The 25026-nt window shown below is 40.3% G+C and overlaps 1 protein-coding gene across 3 annotated transcripts in view; it reads left to right on the top strand.

Moving 5' to 3' along the window:
* PARVA (parvin alpha) overlaps window positions 1–25026 on the top strand; it is a 90594-nt gene that overhangs the window by 53898 nt on the left and 11670 nt on the right. For all 3 annotated transcript variants that reach the window (XM_039537416.1, XM_039537414.1, XM_039537415.1), the window contains exons 2-9: window positions 7819–7908; window positions 8009–8079; window positions 9494–9596; window positions 12216–12356; window positions 14366–14481; window positions 21773–21831; window positions 23242–23261; window positions 24852–24913. In XM_039537416.1, coding sequence (XP_039393350.1) covers window positions 7902–7908; window positions 8009–8079; window positions 9494–9596; window positions 12216–12356; window positions 14366–14481; window positions 21773–21831; window positions 23242–23261; window positions 24852–24913 — 579 coding nt within the window. In that variant the 5' untranslated portion in view covers window positions 7819–7901. The remainder of the gene's footprint in view (window positions 1–7818; window positions 7909–8008; window positions 8080–9493; window positions 9597–12215; window positions 12357–14365; window positions 14482–21772; window positions 21832–23241; window positions 23262–24851; window positions 24914–25026) is intronic.

Below are 25026 nucleotides of genomic sequence, written 5' to 3'. Positions count from 1 at the left end.
CATGATGTGTAATCTGTGTTTTTTCTATTTATTGCATGGGGGAAGTCAGATACCAGCAAACAAAGTATTTAAGTACCACTGAATAGCTTTAGACATCTAAGAAAAGTTCAATTAATTTGTACTATATACAAGAGAATTAAATTGTAGGATTCCCTCCCCCAACACCCACACGTCTTTTCTGCTAGGTTTTGTTTAATGGAGAAATTAAACATCCAAAGAAAATGGATCCTTTTTAGAGAGTGGTTATTAATGCAGGAACATTAAAGTGAGACACATTGTTGTAGCCCAGTTTGCATATTTACTTTTACAAATGGTTGGCTTGGAGTCAGCAGTTAATGGAATGAGAATGATATTCCTGTGCATATCATTTCCTGAAAAACATTTTCAACTGCAAATATATGTCTGCTTTTCTTCCCTCATTTATTATGTCTTTGAGAATGAATGGGGAGTAACATTTACAACTTAAGGTTCATGTTCTGAAAACACTTTTGACCACGATCCCCATATAAAAAGGCCCCTTTGTGTATGCTTATGCTGTGAATATCAAATTTCTGGTGGATGCCATGTCATACTCTGCTAACTTGTAAACATCTACATATTCACTGCATCATTTCAGTACCATATGTAATGTGGATTCATTGTACACTTACTGTCTTTTGTGGGGGTTTCTTTTGTCTCCGAATTAAGGTTGAGCTGCCAAAATATATATATCAAGTGAATTAGCACCTAAATTTCTTGTATGGATAACATTTTAGATTGTTCTTTTCTTTTCCCTGTATGGGTCGATAGTGTGTCCCTGTACTGATAGAATGTAATGTTTTGAATGATCCACAAACAAATTATACCAGTTTGCTTGAACAAACAGTATAATTTGTAAATATTAATTTTGGCATTTTGAAAATATGCCGTCTCTCTCTCTCTCTCTCTCCTCCCCATTAGTGAGTCTAGATCTTCTCTCACACCAGTGTAAGTCAGGGGTAACTCTTCAGTAGAATTACATCAGTGTAAAACTAGAGTACGTGAGAGGAAAATTAGGCCTCTGTTGGGCTAGGCCCTCACCTGATGTAAATCGGTGTACCCTCATAGATTTCAGTGGAGCTATGTTGATTTACACCAGATGAGGATCTGACCGAGACTGTTTATCACTTGTTAGTCTTCAACAAAAAAAAATTAAACCTGCATTCTTAGTGCCTGATCCAGCAAAGACTTTGAAGTCAATGGAATGGCTCAGATGAGCAAAGCTGTTCCCATGCACAGGTGTTTACAGGATCAAGCCCCTAGGGCCATAGATGCTCCCCAGAAAACCTGCACATCAGCAGGGAGAATATGAGGGCAAAATGAGCCATCTAATTTTGGCTCTCCTGCAGACTTCAGGGATTTTCCGGGGGTGGTTTTCTCACCCTTCTCTCCCTTTGTTAATTTAAGAGTGGAGAAGGTTTTTAAAAAAGAAACTATGAGAAAGTGGGGGAAAACCAAGTTTTTTACTTTTACTGTTTTTCAACTGGAAAAAAAGATCAGAAAACAGTGAGAAAATAGGTTTACCTCCCATTTTCTCTACTTTCTTACTTTGTTCCAAACCAAAAAAGAGAGGAAAGGGGGATAAGGAGGAAACTCCAAAAATGGAAAACAAAATGTTTTTGATTTCCAAAAACCAAAGCAAAATGACATTTTAAGTTGAAATGAAACGAACATTTTCATTTTGATTTATTTACCTCTTTCCCATGAAAAGCTGAAATTACTTGACTGGTTTTCTGACCATCTCTAGTTTAAGGATGGAGCTTAGGGCTCAGGGTGTATATTTGGTACATACGTGTTTGGTATGTGGGTGTCTATGCAACCCTGAGTCTGGCAGTGGCAACTGTGCAGCTAACTGTGTTTGAATTATTCCTACAACAAGCAAGAATAGTTTGAGATAGGCATGCTGCATATGAGGCCCCTAACCAGCCTGAGTATGAATGAACTCTGACAGTGTTGCCAACTCTCATGATTACTACTGGGGTATTTTTTCATAAAGCCCCAGTTTCTGGAATCATGTGAAGGCAGCCGAATCTCAGCTTTCGTCAAGAAAATAAAAGTACATTTCTAGCCCTCATAATTACAGAGGGAAGCTTGAAAATGTGAACCCTGAAAGCACAAACCCTAGAAAGCAAATAAAAAGAACCCCAAATTTATTTATTTAAAAAAAAACAACACCCTCATGACTGTTTGGGACCTGACTTATGATTTTGAACACTTGAGGTTGGCAATGTTGTACTAACCCTTCCAACATTAGCTCTTCAAACATTAGCGTCCAAACCTACTCCCAGCAAAGTCAGTGGCACACTCCCAGAATCCAGCCTTTGTTCTTGTGACACTTGATTTAATTTTGTAAGTGCAGAATCAGTAACACTGTGGAAAGAAAGAGCTGCAGCATACAGAGGAGAACACTTTTAATGCTACCTCATGACATATTTGTTCTGTGATTCTTTTGTAGCATGTACTGTATATCAAACCACAGAGAGCATATCAAATAACATCGCATTTCTGAGCTCAGTTATATTATATTGTAAGAGAAGTTTGACTTCAAGTCTGAATACCATAAAACCCTTCATACTAAACAGAACAGTGTAATGCTTTCGACAGAGAAAATAAATACATAAAACTCCAAATGAAACTGTCTAATAAATGCTGTGTGGAGCAACAGGGTGCATGTATTAGAGGAATTAAGCCAATTTAAACTGTGCGGGGAGTACTCCACTTTCATATGTGCTCATCAGCTTCCACTGATTTCAATGGCAGTTGGATACATGCATCAAAGGGTAAAATTTGGCTCATAGTACTCACGTGGATTTGTTAACATAGGTTTATGACCTTCTAATGCTAGATTTTCTAAACTGTTAAGAACTCTATCCAGCTGTAAATAGCTGCGATGGCTGCTGTTGATATAAGCCATTGGGCTCCACAGGTCTGGGGCCAAAATCACTGTGGGCATAATTGGAGGCAACTGATGAACCACTGAAATCCGTAGAGCAGTGCCTACTTACTCTAGCAAGGAATTTGGCATATGGGGGATAATCATAAGACTGAGGAGGAAACTATCCATTCCTTAGCAGGAGTTTGAACTGGGAAATTGCAAACTGTCAGTATGAGAAGAGATTTCTCTGGGCCAAGTTAACTCCACTGACTCCAGGGATCTCACAGCAGCGGTAAATTCAACCCTGACCTCCACCCAGCACAATGACCATATAAGCAACTTTGTGAATATAGGGACTGAATCTCCTCCTAGTTACACAAGTATAAAACTGGCATAAATCCATTGAAGTCAATAGAGTTACTCCTGATTTTTACATTAATGTAACTGAGAGGAGAATTAGCCCATGATAGCCTAGATCCATGGCTGCAGTTGGGCAGCAATCACCACAGCAGAGGAGGCAGCATTGCAGATATGCATTTTGCACTCATGCCCTGATGCTGATCCAATGACTCAGCCAGTCTCCAATGTAAAATAGCAGAACCTGGTGGATGTGTTCTACTTTAGCCCAGCTGTCAAAGATCCCAATGGGCCATTCTGGCAGCTGGGTATTGCTGCAGAGCAGGGTGCCTGAGTTGTGGTCTCTTTTCTTCAGCCAGGCCTCCTTTGCCATGGGACTGGGAGGAGTGGGGGCAGAAATCTTCTAGTGGTCAGATCCAGTGGCTTTAGAGCAGTGTTGCACCAGTAGGGTGGCATAACTCAGCTGTTTTGTGTCAGAGAATCAGGTCTGTGTATTTAAGAATGTAATAAAAATCTTTACACTTTAAAAAAAACCCAGAACCTCACTGTTCATAAGCAGCATCTCATTTCTAAACCCCAGTCTCTCCTCTGGTTTAATTTCTTCCTCACAATGCTACAGGACATTGGGCTAATTTACTTGTGAAATGTCACTATTAAATCACAAAAGTTCCCTCAAACCTGCGTGCCTCTGTTTTTGTTAAAGTACTAGAGCTACTTTAGTGATTCTTTATGAAAATTAATTAAAACACATAAATTAATAAAATACAATTTTAAAATGGACGCCTCTGCTGAAATGTTATGTGGTATGCAAAGCCATAACCTAAATCGAATTCTTGTGTTGAGCTATAATCTCCTAAACATATAGTAGTGGTCTGTAATGGAAATTCTTAGAAACCCCATTGCTATATTATGCAATACATTTCGCTCTCAGCACACACAACCTGACATGGTATGTACCTTTTTTAATGGTCATTTCAATATTAATTATATATGTTTGTGTGTGTGTAACTTCATTGTCATTGGAATTACACTTGTGTCAGGGGTGGCTCTAGGATTTCCGCTGTCCCAAGCGGTCGCCGGTCCCGCGGCTGCGGTGGACCTCCCTCAGGCACGCCTGCGGATGCTCCACCAAAGCCGCGGGACCAACGGACCATCCGCAGGCATGCCTGCGGGAGGTCCACCGGAGCCGCCTGCCGCCCTCCCGCGGGACGCCGCCCCAAGCGCGCGCTTGGCGTGCTGGGGTCTGGAGCCGGCCCTGACTTGTGTATAACCAATACAAGTGAGAGACGAGTCACATTTCATGTGCGGGTATACACTATAGCCTCAAGATTGCAAATTTACAACATATCTGAGTAATTTTAGCATGTGAATAGTGTCATTGAGTTCAATGGGATTACTCAATTGCATATGCAGGATCGGTGCCTATCAGTGAAATCCTGTCTTCATTGAAGTTAATTACCAAATCATACAGATTTTATTCATAATTAAATTGGTTGGACATCAGCCATATGACTAAAATTAGCTGGGGTTTTTATTTGTTTGTTTGAATGGGGGTTACTCTTGCCTTCCTGAGACTCTGATACCATATTGCAGTGCAGCACTGGACCTACAGATGTTAAAAAGTCTGCCTCATATGGCTCTAGTGCAGGGGTTCTCAGACTTTTGTTCTGGTGACCCCTTTCACATAGCAAGCCTCTGAGTGCGACCCCCCCCCTTATAAATTAAAAACACTTTTTAATATATTTAACACCATTATAAATGCTGGAGCAAAGCGGGATTTGGGGTGGAGGTTGACAGCTCGCGACCCCCCCCCCCAGTAATAACCTCGCGACCCCCTGAACCCAGTTTGAGAACCCCTGCACTAGTGTACCCAGTCTCCTGGATGAGGAATCAGCCAGCTCTGCCACTGTCTCCTGATGGGGAGAGGACTTCTCAATTGTTTCCCCGTCTGTGTCCTGCTAGGAAGAGAAACTAGCTGCTTCCTCTAGTCAGCCAGCTGCTCTGGGAGGGGAAGCCAGGGATCAGCGGAGCCAGCTGGCTTTAGCAGATTTTATTCACTATACACCCTTATCAGAATGTATGTGAATAAAGTTTTCTACCTAGAAACCAGTGTGCTGAAATCCTTCATGGGCATAAAGATTTCAGTACACAGAGATCTCTTGTGGAAGACTTTTATTCACTGAAGTTTTTATTCCTGTAAAGACCTTAGAACATAAAAATCAAATGGGATAATAAAACCAATAGTGATTGTCTCCAGTGGGACGTGAGCAGTTAAAAAAACAATTGCCTTTATGTATAAACAATTACCGAGATTGTGCATGAAGTGTCAAAATCAGCCTTGGTGTAATTCCTCTAAATTCAGTGGAGTCACATGAGAAATCAGATTGGTCCATTGTTCTCAGCCTTCAGTTTCAGACAATATCCATAATCCAAGGAACTATTATTGTCCACATTATTTTACTGTTAAAGTAGCCACTCAGAGCCACTCTATATTTGTGTAAAATATAACGCACACACATACAAGCAGGGTAACTGTATGGAGCACAGTTACTATTTTAATATTAAAGATGTCTGCTTCTTCTAAGTTCCTTTTGTGCACTTTAGATTAATAAGTATTGCAACTGTCATCATTGCTATGGCCTTTTTAGTACTGTCTATGCCAGTAGTCCCCAACCTTTTCGTCTGGCGGGCGCCAGACAAAGGACAGTGGCGGCGGTCGAGCATCTGCTGAAATGCCGCCGAATTTCTGCAGCAAGCAGCATCATCAAGAGGCGTTGCTGCCGAAATGCCACAGAAATTCGGCGGCATTTTGGCGGATGCTCGACCACCGGCCAGGATGCAGGTGCATTTAGATGCCCCCGCAGGTGCCATGATGCCCACGGGCACCGCGTTGGGGACCCCTGTCCTATGCATATAGTACCATTCCTCCAAAGGGCCCCAAAACATTTCCCAAATGATAGCGCAATAATAATACAGAACTTGCACTTTATAAATGTTTTCAAATCAATGCTCACAATCTCCCTGTGAAGTCAGTAGGTAAGTATTCTTAGCTCCATTGTACCCAGGAAGTTGAGGCAGAATGGTGAAATTATTTGCCCAAGGCCACAGACCCAGTGCAGGGCTGGGAGTAGAATTTGGGACCTCTTGACTGTTATCTGTCTCTCCCACGCCCCCATTGCTTTTTTTTTTAAACTGAACTGACCACAGCTGGAATGTGCCACCCCTGAAGTGGAAGATGACAACTCTGTCCGTGAACATAAATTCTACGCATTAGTTTAGGACAGGGATTAGCAACCTCTGGCACATGGCCCACAGTTTGTTTACCTGCCGTGTCCGCAGGTTCGGCCGATTGCGGCTCCCACTCGGCCCGCACTGCTTCCTGCAGCCCTCGAGGCCAATGGGAGCTGCGATCGGCTGAACCTGCAGATGCAGCAGGTAATGAACCAACCCGGCCCGCCAGGGTGCTTACCCTGGTAGGCCGCATGCCAAAGGTTGCCAATCCCTGGTTTAGGACAAGGAATGCTATGTCCAGTTGAAACTTCAGGAGGAATTTAGGCAGGTAGAATTAAATTAGCCAGATTAAACTCTGGCCAGGAGAACCGGGTAACAAGCTGTTCTTATGAAAGTGCATTGGAAAGTTAATGACCACAGGTGCTGACGACTTTGTTACTTCTCATCCAAATCTAATCTGATTTGCAGTGGTCCCCAGGAGCTAAGCAGACCTAAATCTGGCTGATTCAGTAGGTGGATGATTCCTTCAGTGTTGAGGGAATCCTCCAGTGGATTCGGATTGTTGTAATGCTCCTTTATCATCTCTGTGCCCTGGCACAGGAGCATGTATGGGGAAAGGGGGATCTTGACATGAGCATTGTGGCAACCTGGTGATCTCTGGCTGGTAAAACAGCCCCTAGAGGTATGTTGGCAACAGACGTGTTCAAAACTGTGCTGGTGACCAGGCCAGCCCTAGGACCAGGGTCTGCAAAGGGATCATTTGCTGTTTCTCTCCTAGTTGTGTCCAGTGCCCTTTGGGTACATCTCAGAAACTGGGCCAACACCTTTAGCAGCACAGTGTTGGGGCACTGGATCAGTACTGATTCAGGGAGAAAAGTGCCACCCCCCGTTTCTTAATGCACTGTGAATGTACCTTCAGGAGCACCTTGTCCTGATTCTGCTTCACCATCAGACTGGAAAAGATCACAGATCAAAGTAGTGTAGCTGGTGGAAATGATTATTTCATTTAGCCCAGATGGTTTGTTAGTGCTAAGTACCAGTTAGTTAACCATAAGAAATGTGAGCTGAGCCTTTTCAAACTTGACAAGGAGTGAACCTGATCCTGCAAACTCTTCTTGGTAGTTCCACTGACCTCAGTGTAATTACTCATGTAAGAACTACTCATGTGAGTAAGGTTTTGTTGGATTGTGCCTCTTATTTTTGTTGCCCTGACACTTAGGCAATGGATTCATGTTCTTATAAATAAATGAATATAATTAAAGTAGCTGTTAACAGGAGAGAAATAGTAAGCAAAAGTGGACTGAAATTTGACCAAGCTATTCTTTTTCATTTTCTAGTGTCTGAACTACAGGAAGAAGGAATAAATGCCATTAATTTACCTCTCAGTCCAATTCCATTTGAACTAGACCCTGAGGACACAATGCTGGGTAATTCACAATAATTTTACATCTTAACATTAGAGCCTGATGTAAACTATAATGTTATAAATGTATAATTTTTGTAATATCTTTTTTTTAAAACTCATAGAGGAAAATGAAGTCCGAACAATGATTGATCCAAATTCAAGAAGTGACCCCAAATTACAAGAGCTAATAAAGGTAATGGAAAGCATGCACACACTTTCAGATTTCACTGTAAAAAGAAAGCTAAACTATTTTTTCCTTTTACCTGACTTCTTTCATCTGAACACTTCAGAATACTGTACGAGCAAATAACAGCGCACATGTGATATTCTGGGATTCAATCCAGACCAGTGAGGCTTGTGTCACTGCCTGCCTTGTATCTCTGGGTGATTAAATGCTTTGCTGCTGTGGCTCACAGCCCTGACGCCAACAGCCAGTAGACAAATGCAGGAGACCAAGCAGGCGGTTTTGGGGAAATTTGGGACTGGGAGTGTGTTGGGGCCACCTTGCAAGTAGTAACTCAGGTTAGTAGAAGCCAGGGTGGGACTGCTTTGTTGTAGGCAGGTTGCTGGGGTCAAAGCACTAAACCAGGACTTCACAGTACACAGACACTCAGGGAAGTGGAGCACACTTGTCTGCTGGCTGTTAGTGTCTGGGCTCTGAGCCACAGCAGCACAGCATTTAAGGCACCCAGAGTTACAGGGCAGGTGGTGACACAAGTTCTTGCTGGTTTGGGTTGAACCTCAAAATGCGACAGCACGTGTTCTAATTCAGTAGGTAAAGTATCAATTTTTAGATGAGGTACAAGAAATCAGAAGGAGAAGGTGGGGCTGGATAGGACATACACTACGCAAGCAGCCAACTAACATCACCAAACAGGCACTGCGGTGGAACCCCCAAGGCAAGCGGAAAAGAGGCCATCCAAGAAACACCTGGCGATGCGACCTTCAGGCTGATAGCAAAAAAAATGGGCTATACCTGGAACCAGCTAGAGCGAATGGCCCAGGATAAAGGACTCTGGAGATCTGTGGTTGGCGGCCCATACCCCGACTGGGGTGACGGGCATGAGTGAGTGAGTGAGTGACAAAGCTAGTGGCAGAGTCTAGGATAGAACCCAGGAGTGCTCAATCCCAATCCTCCTCTAATCATAAAACTACTCTGATTTCCTCTGTAGCTCCTTTCTCTATCTTATACCAGGAGCATCAGTAGGTAGCTGCTTTAGAGGCTGACTTCAGTAACTTTCTCCTCTCACTAAGGGCCTGGTACAAAACCCATTGAAATCAATGAAAAGGCATTGGCCTAAAAGGGCTTGCATCAGTCCCATACTCAGAGCTCTGTGCTACCCCGACCCTTCCTTCCAAGAAGGGTTAGATCAATCTCTCCTCTGTGTCATGCACTCAATCATCGTTGGTGTAACCAGCAAAAATTTCTTATCCCCTTCTATGCCTGAGTCTCTTCTATTTGCTCTTGCTGGAACTCCACACCAGTTGCCATTTCAGCACTGGTGCTCTCTTTGCTGAGTGTTTGCTGATGTTGTATAAAATGACATATGTTTTACATTGTAAATACACAATGCATAATTCTGACAAATGTTGTGTTCCTCATATAGGTATTAATTGACTGGATTAATGATGTATTGGTAGGAGAAAGGATCATTGTGAAAGACCTTGCTGAAGACATGTATGATGGACAAGTATTACAGAAATTATTTGGTAAGAAACTATATATGTGTATATATATGCATGCTGTTGGTGCACTTTCAGTAAGTGGGCCACTCATTCCTAGTTAGAAGAGGCTTGGTATCATTTTACATTTGTTGCACTAAAATGATATAAAAATAGCTCAGTGTTCTAAGATCCTTGAGCAATAGGCTGTATCCTGTAGTATAGAGGAAGCAAAGTTTTCTCAACTACATTGTACTGTGTGTTACACTGTAGTTGATAAAAAGGATATAATGCATACCTGGGGTGCTGGAGGCACGGTTCTAGTCTTGGCAGCAAATCTCTCTCCAATTAAAAGTATTATCTGCATGTGTGCTGTAGAAACTCAACTATGTGACAAGTGGAAAGCAAGTTTGAAAGCGAGGGTATTTCCATTAAAATGGTGGATGTTTTTAATCTGTGCTGGTTCCATAGTTTAGTTTATTCAAATCTCAAAGTCCCTCCGGAAAGTTGAAGTTTCTATCTGATTTGAGGTCTGATTTAATGTTAGTGAGATAATGATACCCAGTGGGCTGCAAACTGAGCTTCAACTGAGAGAGAGAGAAAGAAAAGACTATGAAAGCAGAGCTGGCATGTAACTTAACTGTTGGCTTGGAAGCCACTTTCTTGGTGATTACAGTAAAATCCAGTATCTGAAACTAATCTTGAAACATTCTATGAGCAGTTCTAGTAATGGTCAGGCAGACCAGGTCCATAAAGAGATTTTACCTCTATGAATGATTAAGAAATGGAACACATTGTGATTCAATTAATATAGCTCTGTTCCTGTATTGGATCCATGTGAGCAGAGCCCCACTGACTTCTGTGCAACCCAAAAACATACATCAGACACAATCTAATTAATTTACTATAGATATTAATATTTCATTTATCTGGGCTTGATCCAGAGCCTGTTGAAGTCAATAGGAATCCTTCCACCGCCTTTAATAGGCTTTGGATCAGACCTCTGAAGATTTAAGCCCGCCTCTCCCGGTGCTCATGCAAGAGGCCCATTGACTTCATGTTGATCCTTGCAGAAGTGGGCTATTAGGCTCCATGCCTTCTTCCACTGGAAGATTTGCCATTAACATCAATGGACGCAAGATAAACTCACAAGCTGAATATTTCTTTTGTGAAACTAAACTGACGGGTGATTAAGTGTTTTATTTGTGGTGGTGGTATCAGGGTGGTTTTATTGCTAAATTATCTTTAACTGTTAATCAGTGGTTGGGAGGAGCCTGGCAGTTTAACAAAAACATTATCAAGTATTGTCTTTGCTAATAATGGTAATGGAGCCTGATTCTGCTCACACTTATACCTGTGCAGTTCCACTGACGACAGTACAGTTATTCCTGAATTAGGACAATTGGGCCCATTGGATTTTTTTCGCATTGCTTACTATCAATTTCAAAAGCACCTTCAATAAGTTTGTTTTGAAATTACGTCTCCATTGATAATACAATGTGAGAGTTTAGGATGAAACATTCAGAGCAATGACTGGGAGTCAGAAGCTCCTGGGTTATAATTTTTGCTCTTGGGCAAGCCACTTATCTTCTCTGTACTTAGTTTCACTGTATCAGTTTCTAAAACTGTAAAATGTGGATGATTATACTTGCCTACTTCACAGGAATGTTGTGAAGATTAATCAATTGATGTTGATAAAGCAATTTGCAAATGAAAAGAACTCCAGCATAGGAGTGATAAATATTATTAATAGCAATATTTATCTTTTTTTAAAATTACAATTGCTTCTGACAAATTTCTGCTCAGTAAAAAGTTTGCATTCAGATATTCCAGAATTGGAAATTATATTTATGGATGGAAATCATACAGTCATCTAAGCCCTTATGCACATCCAAATTATTAGATAATTTCACAAATTCTGGATGAAAGAACACTATTTAAATTAACCAATACATTTTGTTAAAATTGGGTTGATAAAATATCTTTAATCATCACTAAACTTGAAAATATGTTTGTGCCATTTTATCATTACACAGACCTACTGTGCATTAAATTAAAGTCCTTGTCTATACACACAACTTGCAATAGTTTCCAAAATCAGTTTTAAAAATTGATTTACTTAAACCACTGCAAATCCCTGTAGGGACTCACTTCCATTGGTTCACACCTGGCTTTTATTCATATTGCTTAAGGCAGTAATTCACTGAAGGAGAAGCTATTGGTTTGGAGTGGATGAATCAAACCTTTTTAAGCATGATATTTGTCTCTATCAGGTTTGTTGCTCTGTAGCGCAATTCACTTCTGTGCAGAAGATCCCTTGTGGTAGAGCTGTGGAGGCAGCATCAGCATGTTTAACTCCCTTAGATGTGCTCTAGAAGGAGTTGCATCCAACCCTTCACTACTTTAGACTAAAAGGTTAGGGGAAATAAGGGGAAAATGTGGGTGATATTGTTAGGATTCCAAAATGAGACTGGAAATCCCCTTAAGGGAAAACGAGTATCCTTCGCTGAACAGGCTGAGAAATCAAGGGTTAATTTTAAAACTATGATGCCTGATATCTTCCAAAAATCCATTGGAACAGAATGTCTTCACATATATTACTCATGGTACCTAGGATTAAGGAGTAGACTGGCTGTTGTTTTTTTTTTCCTTCCATTATCACTTCAGAGAAACTTGAGAGTGAAAAACTGAATGTTGCTGAAGTCACGCAGTCTGAAATTGCTCAGAAGCAGAAGTTACAGACAGTTCTTGAAAAGATTAATGAAACCCTTAAACTTCCTCCAAGGAGCATCAAGTGGACCGTTGACTGTAAGTTGCATGTTTCACAAGGGAATGCTCGTTTGTTGATAGTATAGATATTATAGTTCCCAGCTGCAACTCATGAACATAGAATAGTAATTCCACCAATTCCTGCCCTTCCTGGTGGTAGCTGCACAATAAGGGGAGGATGAGAGTGAATGCAACAACTTCTCTCTTCATTCTCTACTGATGCTCAACCTTTCAGAGCCAGATTTTCAAAACATGACATCTGTGCACTGAAATGTGCCTGCCTACCTGTTTGCAGCTGCATTTATCATATGTATGCATGCAGCATGCATAACAGCAGTATTTAGGCACACTGATACCCTTTTGCACGTTATTTGCAGGTAATGTGCTTGCATATAGCTAGATTGGATCAAAGCCAACTGAATATATTTAGGGTGAAAATTTGGCTCTACTGAAGTCAATTGCAAAACTTCTATTGATGTTAGTGGGGTCAGGATTTCACCCCTAGCCTTTAATGTATTAAAAAAAAAACCCATAATAACAGCTGGCAATGCAGGAGGGGGCCACAGGATGATTTTGCCCATCCTGTGACCTTTTAAAGGGGCCTGTATTTCAGCTCAGCTCTTTTTGAAAACCAGGCCCCTTTTAAAGTGTCTCAAGGTGGGCACCCAGAATCACAAGGTCATTCTTAAAAATCTTGGCCAATAGGTTTATAGCAGTTTTTTTCTATCTTCTTCCCCCACCCTGAGCCACGTTCCCTTTCATCCCCAAAGTCCCATTGTCAACACAGATCTATGGTGGTAAAAGAGGTAGGTATGAGGAGGCAGGGTGAACATTAAGCACAGCTGCCTTTCATACTTTTTGCCCTATAGTTTTCTTCCATTCCCTCCTGGCTCCTATACTGCAGGATGTAGGGGGTGGGGGCAGGGTGACCCTGTGATTGACTTGTCTTTGTTTTAATGTGTTATAGGTGTTTGAGAGTTTTAGTGCTAAGGTAGGAGATTGACAGCAGTGGCTCAAGCCAATTGTAGGGCAAGTAGGTGCAGGTCAGTCTTCCCTATCCAGCTCTGCCAAAGCACCTCATTCTTGACCGTAGTATCCCCAACAAAGTTTGCCTTCTGTGCCAAATCATGTGGTGTTTTGGCGGAGAAATCTCTGGCACATGTTTGTGACTCAGATTAGAAATGATGGAGGAGAACATTTAATTGACTCTCTTACCATTTTACTTGTGTAATAACTTAGTAGTTATTGGTCAGTTTATGTATGGAAAATGTGCAGCATTGTTTTGTAGCTGTCAACCATCATTTTAGAGCATTGCCCTAAGGAATGCAGTGCAAATCTGGACACAAGCAAAAACAATAAGGAAAGGAAGTGCTAAAGTTAGAAATAGATTCCCCTTTGATGTCAGTGGGTCGATACTTGATTACAGCTTATCTACAGTAAGTCCTTTGATATCTTGTCATCCTTGCTAGTGTTGACTACCCTTATGCAACCTGCTGAGAAAAAGCTAAAATAACAAGAAGAACTATAACAAGTTCATGAGGAATGTTTGAGTCACTGAGTTTAGTAAGTTATTGCTTCAAGGCTTCAGCCAAAATAGGCTCATTTATCATCCTGCAGACGTTGTGACACTTAAAAATGAATAAAGTGCATGTTATGAATACAAAAATATCTTTCTGATAGTTCATAAATCCATATTGAAATAAAGAGGATAAAGGACCAGCATAGGGAGTGCATAGACAGCTGTTTAAGCGGCCGTACATAAAATCTGGCTTTTGGATCAGGTTTAGATTTCCACCTTCCCAAGCCAATGGCATCCAGACCTATTGCAAAAGCTAATATATATATTTTTTCACTTCATTTCTACCACCAGCTGATTTATGGAAAGCAGGAAGGCAGTTGAAGAAAAGGTACCCTGATAGCAGCCTCCAGTGAGTTCAGATGCCAAGGGAAAAAGTATCCCATATTTCCTGGTGTTCCTGCAAGCAAAAATAAATATTTTCCTTAGTTACTTTTCCTTATGTAACTTGTGTTTTTAATATCTATTTCAGCTGTTCATGCAAAAAGTCTTGTAGCAATACTTCGTCTTTTGGTTGCATTGTCACAGTATTTTCGGGCACCAATCAGACTCCCAGACCATGTGTCCATTCAGGTTGTTGTTGTCCAGGTAAGAGAAACATAACTCAGCTCCTGGAAATGATTTTGAAATTGATTGGTGAGTTTGTTGAAGAATGAACCTAATACATGTATGTGCAAGTGCGTGTGTGTGTGCACACATGTGTTTTGCTGGCTGACAATGCTTCAAGCAGAAGGCAAAAGAATGAGTGTTTTCCCAGACTGAGCCGTGCCTCCGAATATTTTATTTTGATTGCAAAGTGGGCAGACTATGACATTAAGATGTATTAAATATTATTGTTGGAATGTATTTGTCTATTTATCACACAGTATGATCTCTAGAGTTAATATTTATCTCATTTCTGGCGATCTTCTCACTGCCCCTTCCTAGTGCAGATATTTAAATCAGCCCTTGCACTGAGTGATGAATTGTCACCCTTTATTAAATCCAAATCCATGTTAGGTGAATAAATATTCTTTTTCAGCCTTATATACACTAATCTAGACTGATTACAAGTTTTGGCTCTTTCATAAAGAAACCATCAATTGGATTTTTCTGTGCCAATCACACTCCATATTAGAGCCCAATCTGCTTAAACTTTCCAGGCTCTTCTGTTTGTTATATTTTCCCTACTAGACTCAATTCTATTTGTGCTTGCTATATTTTGTTCTGCTTCTTGCCATGTAATCTGCTTTCCCTTGTCTACAAATCAGTTCTGCCTTTATTTTTCACAGCTTAGTAGCCTTTACCTTTTTTGTTGGTTTGTTTATGTTGCTTGCCTGGGGCTCTTCTGCAGTATCTCTTTGCAAGAAGACATTATTTAGGCTCTCTTCAAATATGCATGACTTGAAGATCTATTAGGCAAATCTAAAAAAATAACAGCTCTTATTTCCACCATTCACATGTCAGAAAAGTTTTTGAATTTGGTAATTTACTAATAAAGAAAGCTCAGGGGGAACTTCTGGCAGATATATCGCTGAAGGCTGATAATCCTGCTCGTTGGATTTAAAATTCCAGTTGGAGGGCTTTCTCCAAATATGATCAAAGTGACCCATGGTGAGACTGCACTGATGAGTGTAAGGCTTCAGAGGAAAATAACTTTCAATCAAACACTTTCCCTTCCTGATTTGGATGTTATACAAATATTAAAAGGATGATTTTATCTCAAAGTGCTAATAACCACCATCCAAGAAGCCAAGAATGTACCTGTGAGGTCATCCTTAGGAAAAGGACCAAATGGGGAGAGGGAAAAAATGTGAAAAATATAGCCATAAGGAGCCAAATCTTGCATTCCTCTTTATTGTGACAAAACTCCCATTGAAGTCAATGGGCTTGTTTCGCCTCTTATGTAGTACAATGATGTAAATCAGGAGTAACTCTACTCAAGTCAATGGAGCTACATGAGTATAAGGGTATGTCTTTTCTGCAATCACAGCTGATTCATGCAAAAAGACTTGTAGCGATACTTCATCTCTTTTGGTTGCATTCATAATATTTTTGAGCACCAGACTCCCTGACCATGTGTCCATTCAAGTTGTTGTCCAGGTAAAGATTAAATGTAACTTAACTCCTGGAAATGTTTTTGAAATTGATTGATGAGTTTCTTGAAAAATGAACCTAATACATGTAAGCATGCTAGCTTTAATCTACCTAGCTTGGATCCCAGAGCAGTGAAGCAGCAGCAGCAACACGGGCTTCAGTTCAGGCTGGATAAGCCTGCATAGAACCCTGGGTAATTACGCAGGGAGCTAGCTCATATGCTAGTTTATATGCTACTGTGGCTTCGCTGCTCTGGTACCTGAGTATCCCTACACAAGCTGTAATCATACCCTGTTACTGTACTATAGACATACCCTGAAAAGCATTGCTAAGTAGGGGACAGAATGAGAACCAGGTTTTGTTCCAGCACAGACCAAGCAGGACTGGGTCAATGTGCATGTTTCTCCTCTATTAAACTGCTGTAAATCAGGAGTAAGTGCCCTGGGGCCAGTGGAGTTTCACTGGGATAGAATCAGTGCAATGTGGGAGGAGATTTAGCCCCACGGAGCCAGATCCTCAACCAATATAAATCAATGTAATTCCAATTAAGTCAATGCAGCTGCATCGATTTACAGCAGCTAAGGATCTGGCCCAGTATTTTTAGAATAATTCATTTTTGTTTTTTTATCCGTGTGGTTATTTTATACACAGTGGGCCTAATTCTAAATCCCTTGTGGACCTACAATGCCCATTTGAGTGAAATGGAAGTTTCAAGGAACAATAAATGCAGCCTTAGGCCTTTTTTCACTGTTTACATTAGAAAGCCTAGTAGCTTCAAACCCTGATATATTCTGTAAAATAAGGTCATGGCAAGGAAAGCTCAGTAGACTATAAGAGGCCTGTTATTTAAATGCCACTGTTTGCAATTTGATAAAGATAGAGGGAATGTGTGTGAGTGGAGGTGGGAGGGGGAATTGGAGAAAAAATACATAAAAAAGCCCTTTATGTGTTTCAGGTTTTTGTTATCAGTTTTATACACACAAAATATGAAGGTTGCAGTGTTGGCTGGGGTTAGTTTACTGAAATACAAATTTGTTTCTGACATAAATAACATGATAAAACCCAACAGATAATCAGCACAGTGCTGATGAAAGAGTAATTTTAACCTAGATTTCCTTCCTTTGTTTTGCACAAAAGCTGTTAGCAATTAGAGTAATTAAAAATCTAGGTTATAAGCCGGTTTCTGAAAAATGATGCATTTGGATCTTTCCTGGTTCATTTCTGTATATTATTGTCCTTTCTCTCCTGTAGATTTTTTTATTTCCAGTATAGGTATCTTTTTTTTTTTCATGCGATGAGAGTACTGTTAAATTTCCACTGAAGCGAGAGGGAGTGTTCAGGAAGAGCTGGATCATGCCTTAATTTTGCATTTCTTTACTCTGTATAATATTCAAATGATTGTGGGGCAGATTGTGCCTAGCTTGCATGCAAGGGTTGTGGGAAGAGCATAAGAAACCTGGTGCCCATGCATAGTGCCCAAGCACATTGGTGGCCCTGCATTCCCCTTAGTAGAGGAACTGCTCCATTCTAGAACCCTATGGGACATGAGTGACCATAAAAGGAAAAATGAGCTGGTCTGGGCCCAAAGAGCAGAGAGTGTTGCACCATCCTAAACATGGTTCATTGGGTGCTTGGAAGCTCTACCAACTCTTAAACTCTGGGAAGGAGTGAAGTGTTTCAAAGCAGCGTTGCCTCCAGGCTCTCATAAAATCACTTGGACCCAAGAGCACTTCCAAAGATATATTCATTCTCTGAGGCTGCAGAATGGTTCCCATACTTCAGTGTCATGGAGCAGATTATAAAAGCAGTCGTCACCAAGTTAAATTTATGGGGCCTAATCCTGCAGATCTTGCATAGGCAAAACTCCTTTTGACTTAGTGGGAGTTTTGTCTGAGTATGCACTGCAGCCTTGGGCCATAGTAAAGAAAACACTGCCAAAATGCTCAGTCAGGGAAAGGAGGAAACGTCAAATGATAAACAACACAACCACTTTTATTTTCAGATATTTCCCCACCACCACCACCCTCCAAGATATGTTTTAATACAGAAATGGCTTTTATAACAAGAAGGATCTGTGACCAGCTGGAGCTTGCATAGCCTGGAATGCAACCTTACAGTTATTACTGATTAGCGCCAGCAGAACTGTAAATGCATTAACTTCCAAAGGGTAGCTTGTATGTTAAAATTCATTGGTGTGAACACACATCCCTATTTGAAGGGAAGTCTCTGAACTGAAACCTAATTCCCTGTGTCTTCAATAGAAGAGGATGAACTTTGCCCTTCATTTCAGCAATAAACTCTGTGATAAAAAATGTATGAGTTGATATCACAGGTACAAGCTTATTTCTGTTTTATGTTGAATAACGGAGTTTTGTAGAATTCAAAATGTTCTGTGGGAATGTGTAGATTTTGGTGGGAGAATGGCAAAAATATTTTGATTCAACAAAGTTGAAATGTTTCAATTAATTTAATTTGACTTATATTAAATATTAATTTTAATATTATTTAGACATCACTGTATATGTATAACATACATATACATACATATAACATATTTTACAGTATTTTAATATAATTTAAAAGTCAAAATTAAATTCATCAAAATATTAATGTCAAAATTAAAACTTTCAACGCTGTTGATATGAACTTTTTGATGATCCCTAATCAAAACATTTTTAAAATTTTGTTTTGCTGGTAATTTCAAATTTGTGGGGGTTTGTTCCCATTTGAAACAATTTCTTTAAATCATCAGAATATAATGTGCAATGGAAATTCCAAAGCCCAACCAGCTCTATTTATATGGAATAGCTGACAGGTCACATCCATCAAACGCAGCACAGAGTTTGAAAACAAGTTTTTTTTAAAATTTTGTGTTGTCCTGTGGAATTTGTAGTAGCATTTTTTAATGGCGTTACTGGGAAATGGGGATAGGTTTTGAAACATCTTTGTTTATTTGAAATACGATTTTGGATGGTTAACTCTGAGTCAATAACATTGCTCCTGCTACCGTTTTTTTTTTTAATATTGTGTCACTTTCCATTTAATTCAAAGCAACCTACACAATGTCAAATGACTTCTCCATCAGGATCAGCTATTAATGTACACAAGTGCTATATAAGGAATCTACATGTTTAAAGTTCTTAAATTACTTTTTCAGAGGTCCATTCTCCAATTGCTACATTTATAGAGTTGCCAACTTTGGTTGGATGAATTCCTGGAGATTTCATCATATGACATAATCTTTCATTAAAGATTAATCTTTAATTCCTAGAGACTCCAGGACAATCCTGGAGGGTTGGCAACCGTATACACTTTGGGCTTCTGTCCGTCTCTTTCATTACAAATGAAAAGCATTGGAAAATACTGCATAAAGCATAACATGCTGGTTGACCATTGTGATGTGAAGTATCCAATTGAGGTGTGGGGTATTTGGGCAATGTGGAAATTTCATTAACATTAGCAGCATTGAATGCCCAGCACCAGACTGGGGCAATGCCTGATGTCTCTTTTCGCATTAGTTAATGGGGGATTTAGACTCAGAACTCCCATTAACATTCATAGGAATTTTCTAGTTAGTGAAGTACTTGTTCTTAAACTGTACTAGAGAATGTTGTTTGGTCATGTCTTAGATTATTTTGCATTCCTGCACAGGGAGTACAAGGATCCCGATTATCCCCCTGCATCACCATCCTACACAGAGGGGTGAACAACTGCCATCTTTTATGCTGCTACTCCCCTTAGGTGCAGACACTGGGCAAAGCCTGGGCTTCGTACCCCTCTCCCCTCATAATGCACCACTGCACCTCAGCTCTAGCACAGAGAGGGCCATAAATTGGGCCAGCAAAAAAGGTTTCTTTCTGCCCTGGAGCAAGGGTGAGAAGCCAGATTGAAACTGCATCACAGTCATGTTCCTCCTCAGTTCCTGGGGCAGTACAGCCATATACTGCCCCTTACTCAGGCTGAATTTTAAGGTTTCAACCCAGCCCTAAATAATTGGAGCATTACACAGAAAAAATGTGTTTTTTCAGTAATTTACACAGTGCCGCACGTCTCAGCAGCCATTATCTGAGCCATGTTTAATTAAGAGACATATACAAGCATCACTATGGTTTGTTTCTTTGTTTGCAGTTTTTTAATGTGTAACATCTCTTCCCTCAATATGAAGTTTTTAGCTAAGTGCAATTGGTACTTTCAACCAGAAATTAGAACTTTAGTACTTACTTAAATCTATAGTTACAAAACAAACAAACCTGGAACATAAAAACCTGGGGGAGGGATAGCTCAGTGGTTTGAGCACTGGCCTCCTAAACCTAGGGTTGTGAGTTCAAATCTTCAGAGGGCCATTTAGGGATCCGGGGCAAAAATATGTCTGGGGATTGGTCCTGCTTTGAGCAGGGGGTTGGACTAGATGATCTCCTGAGGTCCCTTCCAATCCTTATATTCTATGATATATGACTTTCTCCTCAAAACTAAATTTTATATATTTGTATAATGTCAGTTGATAGTAATATAATCAAACCAAGCCAAATCCTCGTCCCACCATGCAGTCTGAGCAGCAGGACTCTGCACTGGGGTTGCCCATGCATCTCTTCTCTTCAAGCAAGGGAGTAGTAGCTTCACAGATACCACTGCCTCATTGCTAAGTAGCCACCATGACCACGGTACCCCTCTTTTTAGAGGAGGAACAATCAGTGTTCTTTGAAGTTGTTCTCTAGACTCTTTCATGTAGTGGTCATGTGTGTGATCTTAGGACAAGTATAAAATTACTTTGACACTGCCTTGTGTGATGGAGAGTGGACTAACACTCAGAGCTTGCCTGATTTTTCTTTTTGTACTACAAAATTTGACGACCACCATTGATTAAAGTTAACAAAGAGAACACCAAGAGAGGCAATACATACATGAAATGTGTACTCCAAGGCCAAAATGGCAGTGATCAGTGTAAGGGAAGGAACTGAGGCTGCTTCCTTTGCCAACTAACTCAGACTTTCTGACAGTCAGTCAACCCCTTAGCCAGTGTACAGCACTGACCACTAATTAGCACATGCAAGGGTCTTCCTGTATATGGGCCTGATCCATAAAACATTGAAGTAAAACTAACACTGACTTGGAATCCAGATCAGGCCCTGTGTATATTTGTCCTCCATTTTGAAGTATCTTCCCAAACAAACACAGCCTCTAAGGCAGAGAGGAGCAAAAAATGGCAAGTTTGAAATAAAAATAATAATAAGGATGAAGAGAGGGAACAGGGAAAGAAAGGACAGCTAGAATGGGAGTAAAGGATTACAAAAACTGGGACTGAGTGGGCACCCTTTGCCTGGGCTGCTTTTTCAACATAGGCTGCAGTTCAGCACACCCTCTCTCTTCAGCAAACCTCCTATGTGTGTGCTTAAGCTGTTTCATGTGCTTTGCTGAACTGGAGCCTTAGACAGAAAAGTAAGGGAAGAAAAATGGAGAAAGGGGAAGAAACAGATAGTTTAGTCCTTAGGTTCTCTGTTACACAAGGTGACATTTCAAGTCTCTTAGTATTATACCATTGGTGGCCATTCTTAACTTTTTATTTTAACAAGTGAGTTATTTGGACTAAATTCTGTGGAATACATACAAATGAGTTATTTGGACTAAATTCTGTGGAATACATACAAATGGAAATAAAATAATACAGTCACTTTTGAAAAAAAAGGTAGATTTTTATTTTTATGTTTATCTGATGACATTTGTAGATCATAGATAATTTATATAGTACCCTAAACATTAAACTGTACTAAACTAAACTAAACAAAAACCAATTCTTTTTTTCCAGAAACGAGAAGGAATCCTCCAGTCCCGACAAATCCAAGAGGAAATAACTGGTAACACTGAGTATGTCAACACCACTGTTGCCAGCAGTTCAGTAATTGAACACAGATGTGTCTCAAAAATTCAACCATTTGGTGATATTTAGATTTCATTATTGGGGTTCCAGGAGGGATCATGCTTCAGCTAGTGATTATAGTTTAGTCTTTACAGGGCTTTCAAACATGCCTCTCAAAATGTAACATTACCAAGTTGAAATTACTAATGACAAAGTAACGGCAAATCTTCAAAATACTGAGACCATAGGAAAGGTAGAGCAAATATGTATGAAATTTGTGCATTTGAAGAACTCTATATTGCATCCTGTTTCAAATACTATACATTCAAAATGGTCTGAATATGTTTTTCAAACAGACAAGAAGAGGGGTATGTCTTATGCTTTTACCTTTCACAGTTCAGTTGATCAAGTGCTAAATTAGCACTGAAAAGAAAAAACTGTTCCCCAATATTTCATTCGCCATTAAGCTCTGAAGAAGCATAAGTGACAGTGGTAAAACACTTACATGTGATCTCACAGTGCAGTGTATAGTGGAAACATTATTCAAATCCAGCAAGAAGCAACAGCAGAAAATCCTACTTTCTAATAGAGTGAGGAGTGTTCAGGATAATGACTCATTATTAATCCTCATTATTATGGGTTTATTACAAGTGTGATATTTTTATGAAGGATCAAATTAAACAATTTGCAGTCCTTAAGAACCTAGTCCAGGCATTGTTGTTTTGGCTAGCACTTTATTGTAGTGGCCGTAACAACTGGATATTTGGGGCAAAGGGAAAAGAGTTCATGAACTAAACATAGCAAAAACCTTTTCCACAAGAGAAGGCATGTTGATTTGGCTCAGCAGTAGGAAGTGTACTATTTGGTACAGCGGCGGCTCCAGGCACCAGTGCTCCAGCAAGCCGCGGGGGGCGCCCTGCCGGTCCCTGCGAGGGCAGCAGTCAGGCTGCCTTCAGCGGCTTGCCTGCGGGCGGTCCGCCAGTCCCGCGGATTGGGCGGTCCGCCGGTCCCGCGGATTTGGCGGCAATTTGGTGGCGGGTACGCCGAATCCGTGGGACCAGCGGACCTCCCACGGGCATGCCGCCGAATCCACGAGACCGGAGACCTCCCGCAGGCGTGCCGCCGAAGGCAGCCTGCCTGCCATGCTTGGGGCGGCAAAAAAGCTAGAGCCGTCCTGATTTGGTATCACCATGAACCTTTATTGAAGTCAACAAGACTATGTTAGTTGATTCAAGATGCTATGAACCAGAGTCTCAAGTGGGTAAATTGGTGGCGCTCCATTGAACTCTATTAACCTACTCCAGTTTCCACAGAGCTAAGGATCTGGCCATATATGCAGTTTTCTTGTCCATCTTAAAGAAAAGCATGAAGTAATGTAAATAAGATACATAATAATTTTGTTTTGCTTTTTACTATAGGGCATTATCAGGAAGGTATGGTAAGTTTCATTTGATGATTATCATTTTCTTGAGGCTACCAAAGTGTACATTAATTAATTCTCCTGCAGCTGATCTGTTCATTCAAACCATAAGTCAGGCCAGGATTTGCTGCTGCCTTGGGAAATACACATCTACTTTGATATAACGCTGTCCTCGGGAGCCAAAAAATCTTACCGCGTTATATCGAACTTGCTTTGATCCACTGGAGTGCGCAGCCCCTCCCCCCTGGAGCACTGCTTTACCGCATTATATCGCAATTCGTGTTATATCGGGTTGCATTATATTGGGTAGAAGTATATATAAATACATGTGTTGTAGATTGGGATGGCAGTTAACAAATAAGAGAAACTTTGATGTCAGCATAGCCATTTTTAAAACAAATAATTTCTTATGCCTTTCAGCAAATGCTATTTTACAGGTGATTGGTGATTTCACCCTAGAACTTCAATATAAAAACATTAATGATTAGAGGTTCCCAACATGAATGAAAGATGATGTTCCATAATACAACTGCCATTCCTTTTAGAGAATTTGATGCTATGTTCCTCTTTGCTTGAAATGGAGAAGCTTAGTCTCTTTTAATTGAAAGAGTTGTTATGATTTTACCCTGAGATTGTACCTTTAATGTCACTGAGACTAAAATCCTGAACAACATTAATCTGGTTTACATAATTTATTCACAGCTGAGTTCAAAAACGCTGGCCATGGAGATGCTTTTTGGGTCAGACTGTGATACTCTTACTCATGTTGAGTAGAACCTTACTCCATGTGAAATCACCCTTGAAGTCAATGGGACTGAGTAAAGTTATCATTCTAGCTCTTTCTGTTTAGGGAGGGCAAAAGCAGCTCTCCGTGGAGTCATTTTGTGCCACCCCAATTACTAGCCAAAATGGAGTAACTTGGGGATGATTCAAGGTCTCTCTTTCTTTTCAGAAGGTGAGTGCACTGTTACCTCAGTCCTCCCACCTCTGGTAGGTTGGATATCTGTCCTGGTCTTTAAGAGATTGCTCTAATTTCAGTGGGGTTGTCCTGCAACCTAGGACATTAAAATGTCACAGGACACATTTCACAGTGGCACAAAATCATCTGTACCAAGCATCATATTACAACTGGGACGTGTGGACTTGTTAATATGTGGTAACCAACCAAAATCACGATGCAATGCAAGCATCCCATGCACTTTGTTACAAATGTTGCTCTCTCAGTGACTGAAGGTGCAAGTTCACATTGTTCATGAATTCATTTGGTTCGCTATCTACCTATGCCTAGTTATCTAGGTTTTTATACAGGTAAATATTGATCGTTGTTAATTCTCAGGGAGAAAGTTACAGTTCATTGTTCAGATCACTTCATTAAGCAGCCCAAATCCCAGCAAAAATCTATGTTACTGGCAAAAGACAGTAATAGTTTCTAGCAGATTATAGAAAGAGACGAACAATCCGAATATACAGTAACTGCACTAAAAAGAAACGACATTAAAATATTCTGCTGATGCTGCTGTTTTCATCATTCATGCTCTTTAATTAGTGTTTATTATGCACTTGGATAGCTGTTGCTTGCTATGTTAACAGATGTGACTATTTTTTCAGAACGGGATGCATTTGACACTTTATTTGACCATGCTCCAGACAAGCTCAATGTTGTAAAAAAGGTTGGAAAGTGTTTTATTTCTGAAATACAATTAAGTAGCACATTAACATATTTAATGTAATAAAACTTAAACTTTACAGTGAAAATGAAAGTCATAATCCTGTCATTACAAAT

This window comes from Mauremys reevesii, linkage group 4 (assembly GCF_016161935.1).
Source record: "Mauremys reevesii isolate NIE-2019 linkage group 4, ASM1616193v1, whole genome shotgun sequence".
Classification (NCBI taxonomy): Eukaryota; Metazoa; Chordata; order Testudines; family Geoemydidae; genus Mauremys; species Mauremys reevesii.
Note: the sequence above shows the minus strand (reverse complement) of the source record. Positions and strands in the feature narration are given on the sequence as shown.